Genomic DNA, 27,028 nt, shown 5'->3' on the forward strand with positions numbered 1-27,028 from the left:
TTCTTATGTGCAAAGACAGAAATCTCAGGCCTGAAAACAAAATACGGTAAAATCAACAGGGTGCTGTAATTTAAATAACTTAGAAAACTCATTGAACCTATGGACGTTGAAAAGAAAAAGCAAAATTGGCCCCCCCCCCCAAAAAAAATAGTGTTAGTTCAAAGCCTCTACGGCAAAAAATCCATCGGCACTACAACACAGCCATAAAATCAACAGTCCTCTACGAATCGAAACACAGACACTTATCAGAAAACATAAACTTGAAGAAATAAAAAAGAAGAGGAAAAGACCATTAGAAAAATTATAGGAGCATGACATACCTACGATGATTACAGGCTACAATCAGTCAAAACAACAGACAAGTTTTCAAACATCGAAATTGACATTAAGAAAAGGTGGCTGAAATTCTTTGGACTTCTCAACAGACTACCAGAAAAGAGACTGACAAAAATTATAACAGACTATGTAATATCACATAAGAACTCAACACCTTGACTGAACGAAGGTCGAAAGGACCTTAAATGTCGGTTGATCTTATGTTTCCGTTTTTTTTACACACACACACACACACACACACACACACACACACACGGTGTAGATAATTGGGAAGATGCATCAGAGCAACCAAAATAAAAACAGTATAGACAAAAGTGGTCGGGAGAACATAAACAAGTCTTCTTGGAAAGAATGTAAGCCTATTGGAACAACATTATTTAGTTGAGTTACTTGCTTAACATCATCCATTTATTGGGCGAATTTGTTGTTGCAGCAGCATCAACAACAACAACAACAACAACAACAACAACAACTTACAAATTTTTTTCCAAAGCATTATAAAACAGGCTGGAAGGCCAACTGGGCCAGCAGTTTGGAGAATACCGAGGAGGGATTAGAAAAGGACGTTCCTCTGTGGAAACATTTTTAAATCTGAAATCAATAATCAAGTATAACAGAATAAGATCCAAAAGCGTTTATATGACATTTGTAGATTTCAAAAATGAAAAAGATTCAATTGACCGGGAAACATTATTTAGCACCTTGAGTGTTTCGAGCTGACAAGTTGGTTGCAGTCACAAAAGACACAATAAAAAATCCAAAATTAAATTATTAGGTGAAAACCTTTAAGGCTTTTGAGATCAAAACACATGTAAGACAGAGAGGTGAATTGTCCCCACTGCTGTTCAATTGTGTACTCGAAAAGGTAATCAGGGACTTAAGGAAATGAACAAGAGAAAGAGGAATTTAAAAAAAAAAATTACAACTGAGAGACGGGGGATAAACAGAGTTTTGGTTGTTTGGCTTTTGCAGACGATCTCATCATCTTAGCTGAATCAGTAGAAGGTGCAACAATGCAGATAAATCCTCTACAGGAGACAGTTTCAAAAGCAGGCCTATGTACATCTTTTGAAAAAACAGAGTATTTAACAAATGCGAAGGAGGCAGTGGAATACATGGAAACTGATTAAGGAAGAATAAAAGAAGACTACAGAATTTAAGTTATAGGTGACATAATACAACCAAGTACTTTGAACAAAGAGTGTAACTTATCAAGAACAAGGAAAAATTGAGATGACTTTTCAACTAACAAAAAACTTGTATAACAAGAAATCTATTTCCATAAATGCAAAAGTTCAGCACAACACCACTGTTATTAAGCCAGAATTCCTTTGTTTAAATACAGATATACAATTAAGTGAAATAGAAAAGAAGAAAAAGAAAAATAACCAAGGAGGTTTTGGGACCAATATATGACAGTGGGAAACAGAAATGAAACAGTTGTGAAGTTTATGAAAAAATAAACAATATCTGACACACTGAAGAAGACATGTTCCACATCCCGGAGGACCTCCTCACTACGGATCAATTGGAATGAAAGTAAATCTAATCTAATCTAAGAAGAATTGTACTGTAAGGACACCTAAAAAGGCTACATGAAAAGGATAACAAAAGGTATTTTTAACTTTTTTGACAGAAACACAAAAAACATCACTGGCATGGAACAAAGAAGTTAAACAGGACCTGAAAGAAATGGAAGTGATGGAGGAAGAAATAGGAGCAGGAGAAAAATTCAGAGCAAGAGTAAAAAGTTTCAAGGGCTTCCAGGAGAAAACAAAAAAGACAGGTAGAATATGGACAGAGAGAGAATAAGAAAAGAATAAAAAATTACTGGACAGAAAGAAAGGAGAAAAGAAAGAAGACCTAAGTAATTTCATGTGATCCTTCTGATGAAACAATTCCAACATCTATGTTCTTGAAAAGAACCGAAATTTTCTGTCTTAGTTCCTAAATAAGGTACACTTGCATAGGCACCTCGCAGTGCATAAAATCTGCGGTGTAACCCCACATTTCCTGGAGTGCATTGATAGTTTTAGATGTCACACTATCTGTGCACATAATGGGAATCTGATAAAGATTCATTATTGAAAAAAAGCAAGTGAGAGTTTGTGGCTGGCTATTAGCTAGTAAAAAATGAATTAGCAAGCCACCCTGTAGCACACTAAATTCCCCTTCATATCTGTTTATGAAGGTGTTCTGATGCAATATGAAACCTGAAAATTCTATTCTCAGCACTATTTAAAATAGAGACATGTACATATTTCTAACCTAAGAGATATCCTTTAGCTAGTATAAAAAGAACAGGTAGTTAAAACGTAACTCAGATTGGTTCAGCACAAGCACCTTTTGTATTAGGAGTCCAGTGCCTCATTATTAAACTTGGTGGTGAGGTGGGGACATCTTTGCAACTGAATTGTTGGAAGATGTTCTCTCATGATTGTGTTGGTTATGTGTGACCATTAGTTTATTTTGTTCAAGTTTCCCAATGACTTGTGGCCTTGCATCTTGAAAATGAGGAGAGAGTCTGTAGATGCAGTATATGATCATATAAGGTATCTCTTTGTCTACTATGTCAACTTCTTCAATCCTCTGGATTCCCACATATACTCCTATTCAACAGAGAAGGAAAGAGTATCTTGGATGTCCTAGCCAATTCCCTTTGGACTGAGTGAAGTGGCACAGTGAGCAAGACACTGGATGTGTATTTGGCAGAATGGCAGTCTAAATCCCCCCTCCAGGAATCCAGATTTAGGTTTTTTGTTGTTTCCTTAAACTGACTAAGACAAAGAGCAATGTTCAGTTCTTGCGCCATTCTTTCTGAACCTGAGTAGTGCTCAGTCTCTAATGATTGCATTGTTGATAGAACTTAGGTTTGGATCTTCCTTCCATTTTCTCTGCTCATCTCCACTTCTTCTTCAATCAGTCCTCATGCAACCCAGTACCATCTGGATTGCATGCACTTTTACACAAGTCTTTATTAGTCTGGGAGGGGAATACTAAAGGCACAACCATGAGAAACTACTAAATATAAAAAACCAAGCCTTTTTTACACCCATTGTTGTAAATATTAACCACAGTGATTGTCTAAAGTAGGGTAAAAGACTTAAACACCTGGGCCTCACCAACAAAGAGAAGAAAACTTACTCAAACCCTTTGATGGAATATTCAAATATCGAACAGATAGGATGGTGAGTTATTCCTTTGCTCAGATTGCTAGCGATCTCTTTGGTCTTCTGTGACTTACTTTCACACTCAACTCTCAACAGTGCTGAATGTGGTGTAGACTGAAAAATGGAACTCATTCCAAGAATAAGTCATTAACTTTGTGCTCTATTGATGGACAGTTTCAAATATCTCGAGTAACATGGCCATAGAAGCTTTTAAATGTCCTATAAACATTGGAGCCTGAGCATAAAGTGGGGCATTCATGATTCTTGTGTAGCTGAGGCACATTTTAATCAAGGGAAGGAACAAGCTGACATTAGAAGTAGATAGGCCATTTGCAAGTCATCAATGATATTTTATTCCAAAGCAGTATGTATCAGTTACTACTTTGCTTGGAATTAATAGATTTTGGGAAAGTTTTTATCTTGATCAACATTAAGGAAAACAGCTTTGAGTCAACTGATATTAGTATTCTGAAAAATATATACATGAATGCTACAGTTGAATTAGATCTAATCATGATAGTATGAAATTCAGAATTGGAAGATGACTTGTGTGCACACAACCCTCTCACCACTGTTCAACAGAGCTCTTTCAGTATAGAATTAACTGTGAAATCAACTGTATAATGATTAAATGATTAACTGAATATGAGAGAGTATTAGCTGACTTAGAATGTTTGTTACCTTTGTTCTAGATCGCACGAGAGATTTTTATACATAGAGGTCTGGTGCACAAACATGTTGTTCGGCTGCATCATTTCTTCGAGGATGCTCTCAATGCATATATAATTCTGGAGAACTGTCCCCGAAAGGTAAGGCTACATTGAAACTAGTAATCAACAAAGACATCCAGAAACAGAATTTTGAGAAACATAAATTAGATAGTAGCTACATCAGTGTACTGAGAGTACAGGTCCCATTGAATTTTATTGCAGAACATCAGGGATGTTTGTCCTATGTAATACAATTACATTTTCTTGAAATATAACTCTTACTAGTTACATTTTTAACAGTAAGGATTTCACAACAGTAAAATGTACACCTAATTTATGACCCTTTAGAAAATGATAATGTGGATAATTTTTGTCATTTTATGATAAGATATCCCATTGTAGATAACTTTTCTATGCATTTTATATCAATGGGATACATGTAAAAAGCATGCATGTTGGAGCACTTGATATTGTGCTACAATTATATTCTAGTTGAAGATGTAGTTTACTCCTCAAGAATATTATAGTTTAAAATTTTTGAATTAGAATAAATCAATTATTTGCTATAGTTGATTAATAGTACACTTGAAACATTATTAAAATGTGTCTCCAACATTTCAGTCACTGGTGCATGTCCTGAAACACAGGTGGACAATCACGGAGCCAGAAGTTCGATATTACTTAAGTCAGCTTGTGTCTGGTGTTCAGTACATTCACAGTCAGAATGTAATCCACAGAGACCTGAAACCTGGTAACATGTTCCTCAGTGAAAGTATGGTGGTGAAGTTAGGTGACTTTGGACTTGCTATGCAAATTGATGGTGACAAAAGAGTGTAAGTTATTTGTAAAAGGCTGTATATTTTAAGGCATTCTACAAATAAATATAATAAGAAAATTTTATATTTTTACTGTTTCCTTAATATCATATCATTGTGTCTTCATTGACTATGCTGAAACAAAAATTTTCAAAATGGTAGAGGGCTGCAATAAATCATTGTTACCATTCTAGCTTCATAAAGCATATCTAGATTTCAGCTAGTAACTATCTATTATCATTGCAGTATTTCAGAGTTGTTATCCATGCACGAGTACATCTGCATCCGTTGTTCGGGCTCTGTCAGTTCATTAAAGATTGTCTTCAATGAACTGTAACAGAGCCTGAACAACAGGTGTAGACATACTAGGGCCTGTATAACTCTGAAATACTGCACTGATAATGGCTAGTTACTACTCAAAATCTGGATCTGCTTTAATGAAGCTAGGATGGAATCAATGACTTATTGCTGCTTTCTACCATTTGAAAGTCGTATTGGAGCCGTGGAGTGCATTATACGTTCCTAATGGAAGGTAGTTTGATGAAGCAAAATTCACCAATTGATTCTTAAGTTTTAATCCTTTGGTCATCTTCAGCGATTTTACTGACAATGCTGCTTTTTCAGTAAACTAGTTTTCCTCAGTGGTTCCCAAACTTCCAAACACTGAGAATCCTGTTAGTTTAGTGAAACAGCTTGTTTAATTTGGAAAAAAAACCTGAAAACACTTGTTTTATTCAGAGATTAATTCAATTTTAAATTGTAACTAATAACACACAAATCATAGTAAAATTTAAAAATAATGTTCATATTGTCAAAATGGGTTAATAGTATTTAGCAGTGAACTTATTCGCATGGAACATCAGTGTTCCACAGAACACAGTTTGAGAAAAACTGATCTTACATGTATCTATTCGATTTCTGCAATTTTTCTGCCATATACCTCTTTGTCAACAAGGAGGTCATTATCATATTGTACAAATAAAAGTAAGCAACAATTAGTTCTTTGTAAATGTATCTCCCTCCAGCTTGACTGTTTTATGTGAAATAATTTCTGTTGATGCGGAGAATCATTATTACAGAAAGATCAGAAGGCTAAGATCGCTATCTGGTGATGTTTGATGCTGCCACACTGGAGATAACTCTGGATTAGTTTTCATATTTTGTGATTTCAAGATAAAATTAGAGAAATACTTATATTTAAATATTTAGATGCCAATACTTTATTGTACTATTACTCCAAGACTGCAAGAACACTTAAGTCAGTGTACAATTTTGTATCAGTTGCTTGTTAAATATTTCTTAAGAAAACTGCTGTACTTCTTGAGGATTCAGATATTTTTACTTTCTTCATAAATTTAGTGATAATGAGTGAAACAACCATTTTCATACTTGTCTTCCTTTTTCAGCTCTATATGTGGCACCCCAAATTATATCGCTCCAGAAGTTCTGAACAAGCTCAGCTATAGCTTTGAAGCCGATGTGTGGGCTATAGGCTGCATAATGTGAGTACTAGTTTGGTTCATGTGAAGTACCAAATTTTGTGTAGATGTAAAGTTTAAAAAGTGGACCGCATTGTGCATTAGCAGAAGCAGCAGCAGCAGCAGTAATTTATTGCTAGTAATGGTATTGCCGGACACATGCTAAACTAAAATGGGCATAACAGTTATTTGGAGCCATTCCAATTTTCCTCCTCTCCTAACAACTGGGTAGAGTGAAGTAAACAGGTGTCCACAAGAGAGGGGTTGCTCCCACATACAGATTTCGTTCATTGCAGAAGTATCCATATTTCTAGAAATAATTATAGTATATCACTGAACTACATTTTTACCCTTATTAAGGCACTGTTGGAGGATGCAATTGGCAACATTGTAGTCTTAGCAATGACTATATGACAAGTTTGGTTGTCATGCTGTAAATGGGTTAGTGGGGTTCTTTGTTGGCGCGTTTCATCATTGTGGCAGGGCCTCTCTCCATGAAAATAAGCATAGGGCCATCAGACTGATCCTGATGGCTTGGACGACCTCCTCACACCCTTCCTGGCGAGAGGAGGTCATTTTGGCCAGGTTGTGGATTGGGCGTTGCCGATTTAGCCACCGCTACCTGTTATCTGCAGACCCCGCCCCACAGTCCCCCTGTGGTCATCCATTGACGGTGCACCATGTTTTATTGTCCTGTCCCCATTTTATTCACTCTTGTGTTGTCCTGTGTCTGCCGTCTACCTTACAGGAACTTTTAGCTGATGACACTCGAGCAGCTGCTCGTGTCCTTAGTTTTATTACATTGACGGACTTTGTAAATACTTTCTGTTGTTGCCCCCCCCCCCCCCCCCCCTTGCGTTTTTCTATGCTATTAGTGCACTGATGTTTGTGACTGGATGCTAATAACCTTAGTAGTTGTGCGCCCTAAACAAACAAACAAACAAACAAACAAAAAACTGTAAATGGCAAATTGTGCTGTTTTCTTTGGCTAGACACAGGCAGGTACCTTGTCAGAACAGTACCGAAATAAAGTGCCCTAAAATTTTATCTCACTTTCTTGTGCAGAACCTTGTCTTGAAGAAAAGGATTGTCCAGCACTGAAATGTAAGGAGTCAGTCAACAATCTAAGCACCTCTCGTACCTCAACAGTGCAACAAACAGAGCTGAAGAATACCTGACTGACGTGTTACCAGTTTCAGTAACTGCTCATCTTCCTGCTGCTCCATCAACAAATTGTCTTAGATGACCCTATGTGTGACATTCTAGAGAACATATAGTAAGGGAATGTGCTGGCCATGAACTTCTCATCCATCCGTCATCTTAAATCCTATATAGAATCGCTAATCGGCTAGAGTAGTTCTATCCAACTAGACGATGATGAGTTTACAGTTTGCATGGTTATCAGCCCCTCTATTCATAGAAAAACATGCATAAAGATATGAAATGAGAAAAGGAGAACTGTCAGCTCCAGGATCTTTGAACATGCCATTGTGGCTGAAAAGTGTATGAGACAGTAGCTTTAGGGAGACAGTGAAAGGAGATAAAATCCAGTCAGCTAGAACTGTAGTTGGTCACTTGTTGACTTGGCAGGTGTGGCACCACAAGACAGCAAAAAGAGAGATGAATTCTTAAATAGTGTGTTCAAGAAGTCCTTCACAGAGGAGGACTGTACAAACATACTGCATTCAACCGTTGCATAAACTGTGTATTCCGTATATAGGTTATGTATGGAGTACATAGTAATGGGCTTACTAGCATAGAGAAGCAACTAAAAAGAGTTGAAAACAAATAAGCTGCCAGGTTGAGACAGAATTCCAATATTATAGTGGGTACTCTTTTTGCATTGTTCCCTTATTATGGAATCATAGGCTACCATGACTCTCAACAACCTGAGAGCAATCAAAGGGAATCACCAAGGCATGGAATACTTCACTCCAGACCTCTCAGAAAGGTGCCATCATACTGTGCCGACTGCGTATCAGGCACACGAGACTTACCCCTTATGTGTCAAGAGGGCACTCCTCAGTGGAGCTGTGGTGGTCATTTCAAGATTGTCCATATTCTCAAAATATGTAACCTGCTGATTGATCTGAGATAAGCAGTCAATCTGTTTACCTCACTAACTCTGATACTTTTGGACAGTGAGTTAGCAGCTACTAAAGTCCTACATTTCATGACAGAAAGCAGATTTTACAATAAAGTTGACTGAACCTCTACGTTTGGTGCCTGGTGGTTGGGGGAGTACCACCTCTTGCTGGGCATGTGCTTGGAATGGCCTCGCGCTACTTTCTCTCTCCACACTTTTGTGCATTTTTAAGCTTTTATGTATGTATTTCATTTCTCACCTATTTAAGATACTTATCTCTCTCTAGTCCTTATGCTGTGCATGTTCTCACTGCATTTTAGTTCTACAAACTATGATGACCCTTCTTGGTGTACCTTTTGGTGACCAACTACAGTTCTAGCTGACTGGATTTTCTCTCTTTTTAACTGTCTTCCTAAAGCTACTGTCTCATACACTTTTCAGCCACAATAACATGTTCAAAGATCCTGGAGCTGACAGTTCTCCTTTTCTCATTTCATATCTTTATGCATGTTTTTCTGTGAGTAGAGGGACTGATAACCATGCAAACTGTAAACTAATCATCGTCTAGTTGGTGTGATGAATGGCAGTTGTTCTTAATGTCAAAAAATATAAGTTATTGCAGTAGAAAAGGAAAACCAATCCCATAATGTTTGAATACAGTGTTAGTACTGTGCTGCTTTGCTGCTTGACACAGTCAAGTCATTTAACTATCTAGGCACAATGCTGCAAAGTGATTTGAAATGGAATGAGCATGTAAGGGCGATAGTAGGGAAGGTGAAGGGTCAGTTTTGATTTACTGGGAAAATTTTAGGAAATTATAGCTCATCTACAAAGGAGACCACACACAGAACACTAGTGTGACTCATTCTTGAGTACTATTAGTGTGTGGAATCCCTGCCTGATAGGATTAAAGGAAGACATATAAGAAATTCAAAGGCATGTTGCTAGATTTATTATGGTAAGTTTGATCAATGTGAGTGTTATGCAAATGCTCCATGAACTCAAATGGGAATCACTGGAGAGAAGAAGACATTCTTTTCACGAAGAAGTACTGAACTTCAGAGAACCGGCATTTGCAACAGACTTCAGAATGATACTTCCGCCACCAACATATGTCTTGAGTAAGGACTTGGAATACAAGACAAGATAACAGAAATCAGGCTTGTAAGGATGAATATTGACAGTCATTTCCTCCTTGCTCAATTTGCGAGTGGAACAAGAATGGAAATGACTTGTAGTGTTAAAAGGTTACCCCCCACCCCCCTCGATGCACCGTATGATAGCTTGCAGAGTATATATGGAGAGGTAGATACAGTGGATTGACATTTTGTGACTAATTTGTCAGCAAAAGTTGTCCCACGATTTGTTGATGGCAGGTGAAAGACCATGCGCATATCGTTGACAATATGGTTGCATGTACTACCATGAGGTGCCATCCATTTGGTGCTACGAGATGGCACATGTTACAGTATCATGTTCTGCACTTCCATGTGGACGAGCTTGTAGCGTGTATTATTTCTGATCATGCATGTGAGCAAATCTTAGTCTGTGTTGGTCTACTACTTTGGGTGTTAGGTTCCTGTCTCAGCTGTATGACAACAAACATTAATAAAAGTTGGATGACTTGGTTACCTCCTGCCCGGAACCACATTTAGATGCAAATGTACAGTTTCCATTACCATTTGCATGGCCATACATAAAAATCATACCTGCTTGCTCATAAAATGAATATCCTGCCATGGTTAAATGGAACATTGATAAGGTAACTCATGATGACTACACAAATGAGATGTAGAAGTGGGACTAATCTCAAATGTGTGTAAATGTAAAATATAAACTTCTCTATATCAGCACTGTGCCACTGAAGTTACAACAGCTCCAGCAAATTGACTTGTCTCAGTATCATCACCTACTTATCTAACAAAATAAATTTCAATTAGTGGATCAGTTGTTAGGATTATACCTGGATCAAATTTTCTCACTATCATCACTTAATTATCTCACAAAATAAATTTTAGTTAGTGCATATAAAGATCAAATGGGATTATACCGTGAACAATTTGATTTTAAACTTATTATAACTAAAACAATGAATGACTTTCAGTGGATGTCTATTTGAACTTCTGTTTCAATATGAGGACTATGCCTCCAAAGTTTGTAGAAGGGGTTCTGAAACACAGGGTAGATGGTATCCAAGTTCAATAATCACTTCCAAAGTATATTTTCTGCTTCTTCATTTCTTATTTTTACTGATGCCCATAACAGTTAACTCCATTGTTCTGATATATTTCTGTTTCAGGATTTTTAAAATTTAGTGCAAACATGACATTGAGAAAGATACTTTATGAATATTTTATTACTTCATTTCCTAATTCGACCATTTAGTCAGGTACTTGGTGGATTTCACCACTTGAGGAACTGATTTCAGATCATTAAATTCCAAAGGTGACATAGTAGATACTAATGACTTGTCTGAAACTTTTATGTACCACACTAACCTACATACAAAAATATTGAGTGGATAACTATCAAACCTTGTGTACATGTAAGTTTTGTTTCTCTCTTGTAAAGTTTAATCAATCAGGAATGACACATCAATTCCACTGACTCTATTGTAAAAATGAATGACTCTCCTCTTGCCTCAATCCCACTGGATTAATTTTTATAGACACCCAGTTTGAGATGCTGAAAAAGATGACTTGCCATGAGTTCACAAGACAGCAAAAGGATTAGCAGTATGTGCAAATATCCATTGGCAGAAGTTCTCACAGGGTTTGTGAGTGCCAGGTGAAAGACCCTGAACCATTTAAAGGTGGTATAGTCTATTCCTGCACATAATAGTGGCATGTCATAAGAAGTGGATATTGTGGTGGCTGTCACTCTCCTTCACAACAGATATTAAAGAAATTCATCTAGGCAATATGATGATAATTGATTGGTGGTATGCACTGTTGTTGTTGTTGTTGTTCATTATTTTATAGTTTGTGGGAAGGAAAGATGTTGGGTAGTGTTGCAGTTAACAAAAATGTATCTAACAAGTTACGTCAGATTAGAACATGTAGTTTCCTTGAAAATGTCAGTAGTATCTTAATACCTTGTAAGAGATGTCTTCAACATTGTACAACACCAAATGCCGATGTACCTCTGTAAATGAATGAAATACTACATACTTCAAAATACTGTGGCAATATTAGTTACTACAGAGATAACAGGTATTTAATTTTGATAACTCCTGTTTTCTTTATTGCTTTGTTAGTGTTGGTTCAGTTATTTTGATGTCCATGAAACTACACACATGGCTCTGGAGTTAAATTTTATTGAATTTAAAGTTACTCTTTAGTCTTCCATTTTGATATGAAGCAAAGTGTCAGATGCAGCATTTTGACAACAGAAATACAGGAGCTCATTTGCCACATTAGCTGGATGTCCCACTAGATTCAAAAATATGTTCCACAATATAGAAAGAGAGGTGAATGGTGCTTTGGTTGTCAACAACTGCTTGGCAAGCAGCATGTCAGAAAATTCATAACCACTAGATTATAAAGTATCATGCTTAGAAGAAATCATCCTTTTATTAATATTACTTCACCAATAGTAATATATAATATTTTAGTGTACTGTCAGAAGCATGCTGAAAGGCAAATTTCATTTCTCCATGTTGTTTTAAGATGGATCAGATTATTCTTTGCATTGTAATTGTGTGTTACAGGTTTGCTATGCTAGTTGGGCAGCCTCCCTTTGAAACAGCAACACTAAAAGACACGTATGCAAGGATTGTAAGTAACAAGTATACACTTCCACCATGTGTATCAGAAACTGCGTGTTCCTTGATAAGAGTGTTGCTGCAGCCACTTCCAGAGGATCGTCCAAAACTGGAGGACATATGTAAACATGAATTCTTTACAAGTGGTTATACTCCAGAAACATTGTCTCCATCTTGCTGTTACACAGTTCCAAACTTTCCCAATGTGGTAACTGACAGGTAACAAGCAAATTATTTGTTTTTGAGAACTAATTTGTAACAATACAACAACAACAATAATCATTAAACTTGAAAACCTTAAAGAAAACCATACCTTAACAAGTGACTTTTTCCAGGTCAACAGTCCAGTTGCAACCTAGAATTGCTAATCCCAAACATGTGGAAGATCAACACACAAAAGATAGACTTAAAAACCAGACACACAGAGTTGCACAACAGTTCAAGCCCAGAGCTCCAAACCCAACATTGCAAGAGGAGCCACAATTAAAGGCCAGAGTCAATGGGCTATTGCCAAAGGAAGACAAAGGACTAAACTTTTCGCAGAGAAGTGAACCAAAGCCTCCTATGAAGAAAAAATCTATGCTTAAACTACAGTCAGCACCAAAGAGTCCTGACCTAAGTGAAAAGGTAAGGAACTAATTTGTACTATTTTTAAATGGACAAGTGCTAAAATGTATGCAACACACTATGGGCAGTTACATTATTTTGTCTATTCTGATTCTAACAGTGCTTAATGAGTGTAATGTTCTATTTTTGCATTCACTGACAGAAAGAAAAATCTGTAACAAGAGAAAGTGGATCAAGTGTGGGCTGCATGCCAACTCCAAGCCGTAAGGAACTACGTGCAGCTTCATCTCTGAAACAAATGATTAGCAGTGTGCTTTGTCCCGATAAGCTAAGTCTGTGCCGTAAGCGTGTGTGTAATGCTGTTACCCTCTATAGATTCCTTACTGAATGTTTCAACAGTATGCCAACAGATGGTGGAAAAGGTACATATTTCATGTAAATATGTTTAAGAAAAATGTGTGTAGCCGTGTAACTTATTTTTATAATTTACTTCACCATAAGTCTACAAGACAATTAAATTAAAAATTATTGCTATCATCAGTGACAAATCTATCGGATCTTGGGCCAATCATGTGGTCATAGTAGAAGACCCAAACAAAGTAATTCAACAAAATATATTCACCTGTAATTTGTGTAGTACTGACATTTTAAAATAGACATGACAGCCTGGAACCAGCACCTAATGTTCAACCGACACTCAGGAGCAGTAATGTAGATAGATTTGTAACTGAATGCTACAATAATTTAGGACTAAATTAGTTATAAAGATGACTTTGCAATAAAATTTGTCACAGGCATGATATATTAGATGTTTTGTTCTTTTTACAGCTAATCCTCACCCAGTAAATTGCAGACCTCTCTTTGTATCCAAGTGGATTGATTATTCAAATAAATATGGCTTCGGTTTTCAGTTGTCAGATAAATCTGTTGGTGTGCTTTTTAATGATAGCACGCGAATTAGTTTCAATGCTGACAGAAGGTAAAAGGGGTAAAAAGTACTAATGAAAATGTGGCTGTCAGTACATTCTGTTACTAATAAAAGCTTCCTTCATTGCAGTCGTGTGGAATTTCATGATGCAAATGGGAAAATTACAGCACATCCGATACATTCTGTGCCAGCTGCACTGCAGGAACGCTTAACTGTTCTGCGTTACTTCAGTCACTACATGGATGAGCATTTAACAGAGGGTGGTGACGGAATGCGTACAACAAGTCGTCGCAGGCTGCCTGTTCCACATATGCGTCGCTGGGTTCGCACAAATGCAGTCATAATAATGGAGCTCTGCAATGGCACTATTCAGGTTTGTGGTAACCATTCACTGCTGAAATTCTTTTCGAATGTGGTTAAGACAATTTTTGTGGTTGAAAAATTAAGAAAGCTTATAAAGATATTCCCCCCTCCCTCCCTCATGCACGCACGCACGCACGCATGCACGTGCAAAAAACAATAACTGCTCCCTGAATTTATGGAACATATGCACTATGATTAAATTAGTAATAAATTGTACAACTCTCAAAACAGCTCTTATAATTTTTCTCAGTGTTTTCTGATTAGTTGTTACTACCTGTAAGCCAGACATCCAAATTAACTCCAAGAGATTCTGAATCAATGATGTACCTCTAGATCTCCAAATGTTCTCGTCATGCCATTTTTTCCATGGAAGTTTAGGTTTCCATTGTGACAAAACTGTGTGTAATTTTTTAGCTAGAGGAGTTAGTAATTTATGTTGTAATACATTACTTGTAACATGTCTTTGAATGCTTGTCCATAGTTACCGGGATTTGTGTAAAAATGACTAATTTCTTCTGTGATTATAGCATCAATGCAGGTTGCACACAGTAAATAAACAAAAGCAAGCAAACCAGTGGCATTGGTTCTATTCATTTTACAGTAGTATAGTCAGTGAAGAAAGATCCTTCAGTTGCACTACAGTTGGCGTAGCTGCTCTGTGTGTCTACCTCAACCAATCACATAACATGATTTTGTATACATCTCTATAGTAATACTGCAGTGTTGTAGCAGCTCTGCAGGCAACCATTATTTTTCCCTACAACTGCTTGCACTTTGCAGTTGAAAGGTGGCAACAGCACTGAGAGCTGCCATTGGGATCTTTCAGAGACTCTGCTGTAAATTTTCCACACACTTAGTGCAAAATAAAATTGGAAGTGGAAACAGATTTGTTAAGTCTTTCCCTTTTAAATATACTAAAACACAGAAAAGTTTTTTTTTTTTTTGGGAGAGGGTTGGGGGGGAGGGGGCAGGGCGGCGGCATGTGGTAGGACAGTGAGATGAAGTAACTCATTCAGTTACATTAAAAACCAGACAGAAGGTAGGCAAGGAAAGAGCTGAACCACAGTATTGGCACACACTCCATCTTTTAATAGAAAGTATTGTGATGCATATAACATTGCTAAATTAAAGGGATTGATGTATTTTTTCAGATTAATTTCTTCAAGAATCACACAAAACTGATACTGTCAGACTGGAAACAGGGGCTGCTTGTAACATACATCAACAGTGAACGTCAGAGTGTGTCATACTGGCTGCATGAAATTGAACTTGTTGGTTGTGACAGTGACATTCTCGACAGACTGAAAATAGCAGCAGCAATTTTGCGAGAATTTGCTGAACTTGATGGAGAGGTTGTGTAACTGTTTAATGTTAACAAATGTAGTTTCTGTGATTATGTGAGATTTAAAAACTGTTATGAGCAGTTTTACATTATTGATGTTGATTGGTTTTTACTACATAATAATAAGCTGTTGTACTTGTGTGTGTGACAGTAGTGGAGTGAAAGAGGGAGAAGAGTGTAAATTTTTTGCAAAATAGTTTTCCTTTCAGAAGTTTCTTGTTTGTTTGAAGTATAAGCTACTGATGTAAAGGAAAGGAAGATGAATGATCTGCATTTCAACAATTTTCAGTATAATTATGCTGATAGTAAAACATTATATTTTTTAATTATGTTGAACTTTGTTTTCAACAAAACTTAAAAAAGATAGATAAAAAAATTGTTTGATTGGAAAGAGAGAATTGTGATAAAGGTGAGGATTAATGTAACTTGGAAATAAAACTTGAAGTAACTCTACTTTTACACAAAACAGAGCAGTAAAAGTGAGTGTAATTGCTATGTTAATTTTCTGGGAAATAATTACATATGAATATGTACATAATATAGTTCATTTTAGTTTTAAATGAGAAGTTCGTTAAAGTAAATGTCTGTGCTGTTTGGAATTTGAAATATTGCTCATGTTGGTACAAAGTTAACCAATTTATGTATGTGTGTGTTTGTACATAGTATTTAATTATTTGCGATTGACTTTAAATACAAGAAACAGCCAGATATTGGACATTATGTGCCATTCTTTTTTTTATGTTTTGTGTGTGGTGTGCCTGTAAGCTGTAAGAAATATGAAATGCTTAGTGTGTAATACACTCAAGTGGATTTCCTGACTGATTCTCCAGTATGAATAGTAAGAGAAATTGTGTAACTGAAATTTTCAAGAAACAGTATATGTAGTATTCTCTGTGATATTTACCAACTGAAATGTTTTGCTGTAACGTACTATAACTCATATGTAGAATGGTTTTATCTTTCATGAAGATCACATGTCAAATTTGAATCATGAAAATATCTAAATGTTTGGGTGCAATTCTATTGCCCTACTCTGCTTCTAATTTTTGTTGTTTTACTCATTATTTTTGCTTTGGTACATGTTGCTGCTTATGTGCAGTTATCAAACAAATGAATCCGTAGAGATATTGCAAATCAGTAAGTTGAAAATGATTTACTCTGTCTTTGATAATACAACTTCTTGCAACACATTCAGCTGCAGCTTTTGTAACTCCATGGATATATATCTTGTGCCAATTTAAAATTTTTATCATTAACAGCCTATATGCACAGCCATGATAGTAAATTACAATTGTACTCTGATTGTATGTAGTAGTTTGAGAAAGAAAAAAAAAGTGCTTCACTACAAATAGTTAATTACTGTGTAAAATGAGGTGGACTGGAACTAAAAAGATACATGATAAATAACAGATCCAAACCAAAGATGATTATGATGATGCTGCATTTTGTGTTCAGTTTTAATTGCTGATTGTAAGGTCGGCTAAACAGTTTTCTTGGTGCACAGTAAACAATGCAAAATATTTTCTAAACTGAGTGTTTACATTTTTCTTAACCTTCTGCAAAAACAAATCTCTCAACATTTGAATCCAAGATAATTTACATGGATCAGATCCAAACAATAACAGTTTTAATTTTTTTCCTCACTCCACTACAGTGAAGAAAAGCTTCTGGCTTTACTCCAGGCTATAAGTATAAAAAAGTACCATTTCACAATTAAGATTATAAACTCGACACAATACACAAAAATTGCAGTTCACCGATACCATGCTCCTACTGTTCTTCTAATACTACCTTGCATAAAGGAGCTCATAAAAGACAGCTGGTGGGGTAATTGTATGCATTAGTTTTACAGCTTCTACATTTGTAACAGGTAATGTGACAACACTGAAAACTGATGAGACATTGTGGAATATATTGTTCATGTCATCACAACTTTACCATTGTTAATACATGAAGTTAATGCTACAAAGTACTACACTTCCTGGTGTAAAAGGTATGTATAGTGTTTTTCTCTGCAACATTTGTAGAATTTCATCTATAGTATGGGCCATAAGAGACACCATTCCTGCATTCCTCAAGTGATAAGAGAGATCTGTGCGAGTTAAATGTGTGTCTGGGTGCATATCATCATCAATCATCATCTTGGTAGATGTTAGTTCCAAAAGTAACTATTGTAATATCTTTCAGTTCATCACTGGTGTGATGGCTGTTTATAATCATGGGGTTTTGAGATCACATTGCTCAGTCTGTGATATTTTGGATAGCTGTAAAACAATCTACTTGCAAGGAAACTGTCACTTAGGAATTTATGCACAGGTAACATAGATAGTACCTAATGTGTAAATCTGCCACAATCATAGTTAATTATAGAGCTGTTAGTACAAGAAACATGCTGCATCTTGATGTTCTGTCAACAACTATAGTGGAGTCAGATGGTTCTCTTAGACAGCATATAGGAATCGGCAAGCAACTTTTTCCCTGACTGAATGTTGCTGTTTGACAACATCAGATACCTCATTGTTAGTACTGCCATTTTTATAATGCTTACAGCAGTTCCTCACGCATTCATTCTAAGATTTCTGTCCTATTTATTGTCACCATAGCTTTCCAATATAAAACAATATAGTAGGTGCTTTTGATTAATAATAAATAGAGGGTACACAAACTGTGCAAAGTCACGCATTTGCTCTTCTTTTCCAAACTGTTTATGCATGTTCGTCATCCATATGACAATTTTATTTTTCATGCACCACAATTCTTCTTCCATGCCCCATCAGGATACGTCATCACATAGCTAAGGCAATAAAATTTTCTTTCCTTGATAGTGCTTGTGGTTTCTGATATTTTCAGATTCTCCTCAGTATTTTACAGTTGAGTATGTGGTTAATGCGAGTGGACATCTGTAGGCCCACATATAAAAATTTGTTTATTGTGGCTTTGTTCAATATTCATGCTTATATTTCTATAATTTTTTTATATCATCGGACTCACACTCATACTCATTAAATAATGTGAAAACTGTGTACTGTGATGCACCTAATTTGTAATCTTTGAAAAATACATGGGTGTATTTTAAGTTTGTCTGTAGATGTTTCGTACAAAGGTCACAGAACTGTAAAGGTATCTAACAGGTATGTGTAACTGTTGCAAAGAAACATTGCTGTTAATATGAGGGTGTGCTGAAAATCAATGCCTCAGAATTTTTTATATGATAGCACTTACAGCTTTTTAAATAAAACGACCTGTATTAAGATTTTACATCTTTATTTTTCATGTCTAAATATTTATTTCGCAACATAGCCACCCTAGTGATGAACACATTTCTCTCAACAAGACACCAGTTTGTTGATTGCAGAATGTTTGAATTTGTCCACGGAGCCATGATCTCACCTCTACTTGCATCTCTTCTTCACTGTCAAAGTGAAGTCTTCAATAGTGTTCTTTAAGTTCTGGAAACAGATGAAAATCAGATGTGACAGTCGGAACTGTATGAAGGATGATAAATGACAGTGCAAGGCTTTGGATTGTTGCACATGTTGCAGCGCTCCTGTGTGGTCTGGCATTGTCATGCTGAAAGAGAGGGTGCTGTGTGCTTCTTGTGTGGATGAACTCTTCAAATTTGAAACTCTGTCACAGCGTGCTGTTTCCCACATACACGCAGTTACATTAAACACCACCATGTTATGCACCAAAATTTGGGGCCCTGTAATGGTAGACGTGTGACATGAAGAATGCAGATGTAGAATGTTAATAATATTAGTTTAAATTAAAAAGTTTTAAAGAGTTTTCACATAAATGTGGAGGCATTACTTTTCACCACACCCTTATATTAGCAAATGCCTGGAATGTAAAATAGACAGTTGGATTATCGGAGCAGAAGCATTATTCCTCGGCTGATCAGCTGGGTTTGCTGTATGTTTACTCTTAGTTATTGTTTTGACAGTTTTCCATTTGCTTTTGGTTGGCAAGTAAGAATCTGATTAATCTAGTGAATAAATCTTGTTAACCAGAGTTTGTGTGTGTGTACGTATGTACATCTATGGCTGAAATGATGAAAGCAGCCTATAAATTGGTGATTCTGAAATTACACAAAAAAGCAAGGCCTACAAGCAATATACTGAGTGAAATAGTGACATCACATAGCGATGTTAAGTGAAGCCAGACAGAAGAACTGCTTTTAAGACTACAAGTGAACCTACAGAAGCAGATTGGGATCTGTAAACTCAAATTGCAGCCCAAGATGACAGAAGTTTATACCAACAAATGTTGAATATGAAGGGCAGTTTGCCTGCTGCATCTAACGTGGTTTCTGCACCAAAGATAAAAACACAGATACCGAAGTTCCTGCCAGAGAAGCCTGAACTGCATTATGTAATGCTAGATTTGGTGTTTATGCAAAACAGCGGTACTAGCAATTGCACAAATTTCGCTGAAGCATTTAACAGCTCGGATGCAAGAGCAGTTGAATGGTGTCTGACATTATTTTGAAACCACACTCACAACAACAGTATCTCCACTTGAAGGACACTGTGGTCCGACAGAAGTGTAAGTCGTTGGGTCAACAAATGGAACAAGTACTTCAGTTCAAACATATCGGCAATAAATGCCATCTGAATTCTGGCAACAACTGAAGAGCATCATGGGGGAGCTAGCAATGTCAGATGAAACACTTTGGCATGTGTAGCTAATACAAGTATTGCTTCCACTGAAAATGGTGGTGGTGACATGGGGGAAGTGTGATATTCTGTGCTTGCTGTAGCAGAGAAGGTGAATCCTATAGTGGGGCAAGCAGGTACCTCAGTGGTGTTACTGGTAGCTAGCAATATCGCCATTGTTGAGACAGCAGCTATACAGCACAAGCAACAGACCAACATCAATAAGCAGCTCTGAAGTCTGAAACACCAGATGGACACAATTTTGAAGCAATTGTTGTCCCTGGCAGTGGATTAGTGGATCCACACAAGGAAAAATAAAGGGGAAGATGGGTAATCCATCCATCCAGCCAGCAGAATTGGATTTCTAGCCAGATGGTACGAGGAGGACAAAATCGCCAGGTTTGTTTGTGCCACAAGTGTTTTGGCAATGATGCCATGAGATGCATATCTCCCTGCACATTCCCAAGCAGCCTCAGTGACTGGCAGTGGGCAGAACAGGCAGCACAGTTCCACAAGAGTGCCAAAATTCTAGATGAGGGAGTTGCTGCTACTTCTGCAGACACCGACAGAGATGTATCCAGAAGGAGTCATGACCAAGCACTCAAGATTGGCCCAGTTAATTCATGACAAATCAATGGCATCCATACATACAGCGAAGCAAGCATGTCTGCTCACATTATCACATCACTTGTAATCAGACTGGTGCTCCCTTATTGACTGGGGTTCAGGTGTAAGTGTCCTGCAATTCCATCAAAGTAGGATTGCAGTGATGGGTGCAACTCTCCACCTTACAGTAGCTAACAACTTGTCCATCAGAGCTTATAGTGAATTTAATGCAATGGTGGATCTGGGCTTCAATAAAAATTTCAAGTGGAGGTTCATACTGGCAGATGTTAGTGAACCATTATCATACCGACAAGGTCCGAAATAAAGCTAAGTATGGCATGAACTAAGTTGGACAGTGAAGTGGTAACAGACACTATAGGCAGAAGTGTAACAGTGCCATCATCTCACCCAGTTGTTTGGTTAGTCCAGGAGCTAGATAAAAGGTTGTTGGCTAATTACAGAAGGTATTGCATACCAAGGTGCATCACATTAAGATGTCATCTGGTCAACCGATTTCTCAATGTCCACTGAGATAAAACCCAACTGTTTCTTATGGCAAAAGTGGAATTTGAAGAGATGTTATGTGTGGCCCAAAGGCCTGACAGCACATGGGCATCACCATTGCATATAGTTAAAAAGAATGATAGCACCTGGAGACCCTGCGGGGATTACCCCACTCTAAATGCAGGAAACAATCTCTGACCGTAATCCTGTTCCTAAGCTAAGGGATTCCACGAATGTCATAGCTGGTGCTACGGCCTTCATTGTGATGGACTACAAGAAGGCTTATAAGCAGATTCTAGTCACTGAAGAAGATATTATTCCCAAGATTGTGGTGATATTGCCTTTTGGCCTCTTAGGATATATGTACTCATGCCATTTGGTTTAAAGAATGCAGCTGTCATGGCATAGGTTTGTAGGTGAAGTACTAACAGGCTTGGATTTCTGCTTTGTCTACCTTGATATTTTCAGACAACTAAATTACATGAGGAACACCTTAAGGCAATGTTCGATAGGATACATGAATACAGCCTGGTGCAAAATGTGTTCTGCATCAAACACAGGTGACATTTCTTAGTCATATGGTAGCTACCAGTATTTACCCCCTCTGTGTGGGAAGTGCCATATCCAGACAGTGATTGGTAATGCATGTATTATTCTTTGACTGATTGGCTGGGTTTGCTGTAGGTTTACTCTTATTTCTAGTTCAGACAGTTCTCTATTTACTTTTGGTTGTCAAGCGTAAATCTGATTTATCAAGTGAATACATCTTGTTAACCAGAATTCATGTGTGTGTCTGTACATTTATTGTTGAAATGATAGAAGCAGCCTGTAACACCTCAGTACTTTATAATAAATCACATTTGTCATTGCCAGACTTTAAACATTTGCATACTTTTGTGTGAGTTTAAGGGTTGCTTTCACACAACATTTTCCAGGCACTTCCCAATGCAGTCGATTAACCAATTTTTAAAAATTGTGGTGACTACATTTCCTGTCATAAACTACTCACTTGAATGATTCTGTCCCATTATACCCTGGATAAACACTTTATTTAATTTTATGGCTTAAATGTTTTTGTGGTAAATCAGCTGGGATAGCATTTATTTCTCTCTTCAGTCACGACTAATTGTTGGAACACACAGGGGCCAAGCCTTACAAAGAGATACCTACAAACAAGTGAAAATTAAAGAAATTATGGTTTGAATTGTTTAGAAAATGTCTTCATTAAGATTTTCTATAAACTAACTTGGCCCCGAAGATTAGCAATGCTGACCATCTTTCATATCAGCCTTTGCCTGTGGCCTCAGTTGGATTTGGTGCAGTTGAGCTGCAGTGCCAGCACAGTGTAGTCAGTCAGGCACATTGTAGCTGTAGAGGCATACATGTATTTATTAGCTCGAATATTCTCAGTCTTATTTATGTGTATATCGATGACTGAACTACTCCTTTACTGTAAGATGAACTGTTACCTTTACTCCTTCAGTTAGTTATATTCCAACAAGGGCTTTCCATTGCTATAAACAATTGATACAGTTAAATAAACAGTCACATTCTGACATGGGTTTGGCATGTACTGAAATATGTCTTTAGTACAGCCATTAAGTCATAGTCTTGAAACCACTGAAAGTTAAGTATGTTGCCTTTTCAGTGTGAGCAGGCCAGAGGTAATTACTGTCAGTACTAAATGAGGGGCATATAAAGTTATACAATTAATTTTTGTTTGTTTTTGAAGGTATGTCTGCAGTGGTGGTACACACAGAAATCCTTGTACTTTAGTACCTCACTACCGGTGCCAAAACAAAATGTCACAACCCTTGATAAAGTTGTGTATTGTGCATTCATTCATTCATTCATTCATTCATTTATTTATTTTCAACAACAGCGGAAAAGTTGCAGCTGTGTGAGGACAATCTACTTTGCTTCTTTACCTGCCGGGATTGGTGCACTGCTGCTGAAAATGAATCATTGCCTGATACCCACTTCATCAATGGGCTGTACCATTTTGTTTTGGGTAGCATTGGGGGGAGCTGTTGTGTTGCAGTACAGTGATTTCAAAGTGTACCAGGTCTGCAGACATGTACCTGGAAGTGAACAAAAAAATTATGTACTTTACTGTTACAGTACCAATACTTCAGTTACTTTTTTTGGTGATAATTAGAACTATACCTGGATCAGAATAAAAATGCGATAAACAGCATTACAAAGGTGATGTTGGCAGGTTTGATGTTACCTGAATGTCAACGTAGCTGCAGCACCAGCAGCTGTAAATTTAGTACCAAATTCCTCCATATTTTTACCATTAACCTTCAGTACAGAGGTCACCTTGTAGAACCATAACAGCCTTATCACTTTGCTGCTCACTTCTGCTTTTGGTTGTACTTTTTTTTTTTTTTTTTTACAGATTAAGGAACAAAGCATATGATGAAAATAAATTACAACAGTTTCATTGGCTGACACACAATAATTCTCATTCAAAGAGTCCTATGACAAGGCAAACACAACAAAAGGTGTAACCAAGCTCTTCCTCTGGTTGGTTGTTTCTATAGTAGGTCTCCCATAAACAACTAGCTGTAAATCACTTTTTTGTGCTTGTCTGGGTATATATGACAATCTAAACCTCGATTTGTCAGGAAACGTGACAGAACCTATGATATTCATCATAGTATAAATTACCAGATAATAAATTATCTTTGGGGCAGTCCACAAAAAGGAACAGTTGAGGCGGTCTGTTGCAAAACTTGCCTTATCCATGATAAGAAATTTTTCAGGAGACACAAAAAACTAAAAACTTCTTAATGCCGACAGAAACTGAACTCTTTATCCTAGTAGGAATGCATAACTTTATTTATTAAAGTCATGATTAATTAGGAATATAATTATTCCCATCGAGAAATTGGTTATGTTGCTTTACATCCAGGATTAGACAAATTTTATTGCAGCACATTGCAAGTGCGTAGTTCATGTACTCAGGAATATACTTTTTTGTGCATTTTTGACAGTGCTGATGCATTCAGTTTATACTAATTTATTAGAACTTAAAAAAACACAGTTCATAGTAAACAATAATGATTCTACATAATCATTCATAGAGAAGAATTCAAATAACTAAGTCTGTCAAATTGTCACGAGTTTCACAATATTCGTTGATTGTCTCTTCAGGGGAGTAATTTGTTTCTCCAGTATTGGACGCTAACAAATTCTTGTAGAAAGTCAGTTCTTCATTCACCTCCCACTCCAATCCAAAATGTTTTTGTAGCAAAAGCGCTACATCCTTAATCTTGGCTGGGTTCAAGGGCACTCCTGAGGACACAACTTGTGGAACATCCATATTCATCAAACGTTTACCTTTCTTCATCATAGACCTTCCTGAACCACAGTCTACATTGTAATTCCGTTCTCCTTGTACTGTCACGTTTCCTGCAGAAGTTTTACACAAGATGAACCGCTTTGCTGAAGAAAATTTGAAATACCAGCTACTTGGTTTTTTCATCATATTGCCAGCAGCCTTCTTCCAGTCTCTCATTGTGCAATCCACATCCAATTTAGAAACCTGAGCATGCGATGTGAAAATATCTTCATACTCTTTTGGGTTGCAAATTACTACTGGCCTGGTCCTAATGTCCTTCTATATTTGTCCAAATACTCTGTCCGATGGCAGAAAGGAGTGCCCTGGAATGGGAAATATCAGTTCCACATGCTTCACATTTGGGGGGACTCACTTTTGACAGAAAATAGCAGCACATCATTATCACTGTAGAGTTTCTATTCTGTCCTCCGCAGCCATCAGCACAAAGTCACAAACTTGAGTAGTTTGATAAATCAGATTTAGAAAGTCTGTCAAATATTGCAGAGGATATCTCATTTGATCCCTTTTTGTATTCATGTTCCATCCAAGTATATGTGAAAACATTTTGTACTGTCAATTCAGTATGTGAATGGCCCATCACAACTGTAAAATTATAGGTGTATATCTGACGACTGTAGTAGGCAATTTGATTCAGTATTTTAGGATTAACCAAATTTTTCTGACAGTCAAATGACATTGTGAGCATATCATCCCTTTTTTCCTTCAGCTTTGCGTAAAAATCTTTAGCTTTTAACTTATGAATCCTAAACTGAATAATCATTGAATTCTTTTCTGACGTATCCTTTGCGTGCTCAATTTTTCCCCTTAAGTTCAATGCACATAGAACATGCATCTTTTACAGATGAACCAAAACTGATGTTGTAACCTGTTGTGAAAATGTTACGAAAGAACCATTGCTTCACTCTCATATCACGACAAACCTCTGCATTATACATCCTGTGTAACTTTGTAATGCATAAGTTTCCGGGAAGATATTTTCTTTGCAATGATTTTCCTTGACAATAGTGACTTTCACAGCACTTCAAACTTTCAATAAGAGATTTTACAGATTGTCTCTTTGCATTGTACTGTGGCCTGTCTCTAGCATCACCTCTTTTCTCTTTAGGCATTTCACCAGTTTGGTAGTGATTTCTGGCAATTCTATCTTTAATGACATGTAAAATATTGAGAAATGTTTTTTGGCACACTTTTACTTGAAATTTATTGGTATTAGCAAGTTTAACAAAATACTCAATAGCAACACTCTTCCTACTGCTATCTTCTTTCGCGTGTCTGTCTCTTTTAGGCTTTTCTGCTCTCAGATATTTCAGTATAAAAGTGTCTTGCTCAATTTTATTGGGAGAGCTGTATAAGATCTTATGGAACTGTTGAATGGCTAACATCCTTAATTTCCTGCATTTGTACGTTGGCCCATTATGACTGCATTGTGGATATTTGTGGTGGTTCCATTGGCCCATGCCTGTAACGATAAAAATAATGGCCTGAAAATAGCTCCTGATGTAAATGGGACATGAAGAGGACACTAATAATAAAAGCCGAACGTGGTGTTTGATTAAATCAGACGAATATAATATTGTTAAATTCTCGTTTTGCAGTGGCAGCTGCTGTGTAAGAGCACAAGAGCATGTGAACACCCAAAGTTTTGACACCTTGTGGATGTAGTAGTTATTAAATTCTTTTAATACTGTTAAACGTAACACAGAGTGTATGTCAATGCCACTAGGTGGCAGCACATTACGACAGATGTTTGCAAGACGTATGTCCCCATTTGATTGACATAAATCCCGCTAGATGGTAGCACACTCCTCAAATATGCCAATAATTATTTTTACTACCATTATTACTCTCAGTAGTTGTAGCTGTATAAATTTGTTCAGACCATTATCATAACTGTTACAGAAAATGCTATTTCACACTTTGAGGTTTATCTGAATCAAACAATTTGTATGGAGTAAATTTTGGGGCGATCTACTACAGATGATAAAGCCTTGAGAGTTTTGAAACTGCTAGTCATCATAAATAAAAAAAAAAATTATCTGCGCAAACAATCTATTGTATTACTAAAAATTTGTGAACACCTAAAACTTATTTTCAGCAGCCACCACCACCGTTTTGTTAACCTTTATATGTTCACTGATCATTGACACCAGAGCCTAAACCAATCATGTAAACACACTGCACAAATTTGACATCTTTCTTATCTTTTATATTTTTCCTTGGTTTTCTTCCATTAAGCAGGATCAATTTTACGGCATCTTGCTTTGCCTTTTGGAGCTGGAGTAATTCTTTCTTCCATCATAATTCTATTTTGTCACAAATCTGCACACGTCTTCAGACT

The 27,028-nt window shown here is 36.9% G+C and overlaps 1 protein-coding gene across 1 annotated transcript in view; it reads left to right on the forward strand.

The window, feature by feature from the left end:
• The window catches only part of LOC126184061 (serine/threonine-protein kinase PLK1-like), a 261,222-nt gene extending 244,135 nt beyond the window's left edge, over positions 1-17,087 (forward strand). Inside the window, exons 4-12 of the mRNA XM_049926421.1 lie at positions 4,199-4,315; positions 4,838-5,049; positions 6,438-6,533; positions 12,305-12,577; positions 12,694-12,985; positions 13,128-13,347; positions 13,754-13,904; positions 13,983-14,226; positions 15,368-17,087. Of these exons, the coding sequence (XP_049782378.1) occupies positions 4,199-4,315; positions 4,838-5,049; positions 6,438-6,533; positions 12,305-12,577; positions 12,694-12,985; positions 13,128-13,347; positions 13,754-13,904; positions 13,983-14,226; positions 15,368-15,577 (1,815 nt within the window). The 3' untranslated portion in view covers positions 15,578-17,087. The remainder of the gene's footprint in view (positions 1-4,198; positions 4,316-4,837; positions 5,050-6,437; positions 6,534-12,304; positions 12,578-12,693; positions 12,986-13,127; positions 13,348-13,753; positions 13,905-13,982; positions 14,227-15,367) is intronic.
• The last annotated feature ends 9,941 nt before the right edge of the window (positions 17,088-27,028 follow it).

Source organism: Schistocerca cancellata, chromosome 4, assembly GCF_023864275.1.
Source record: "Schistocerca cancellata isolate TAMUIC-IGC-003103 chromosome 4, iqSchCanc2.1, whole genome shotgun sequence".
In the NCBI taxonomy this organism is placed as follows: domain Eukaryota; kingdom Metazoa; phylum Arthropoda; class Insecta; order Orthoptera; family Acrididae; genus Schistocerca; species Schistocerca cancellata.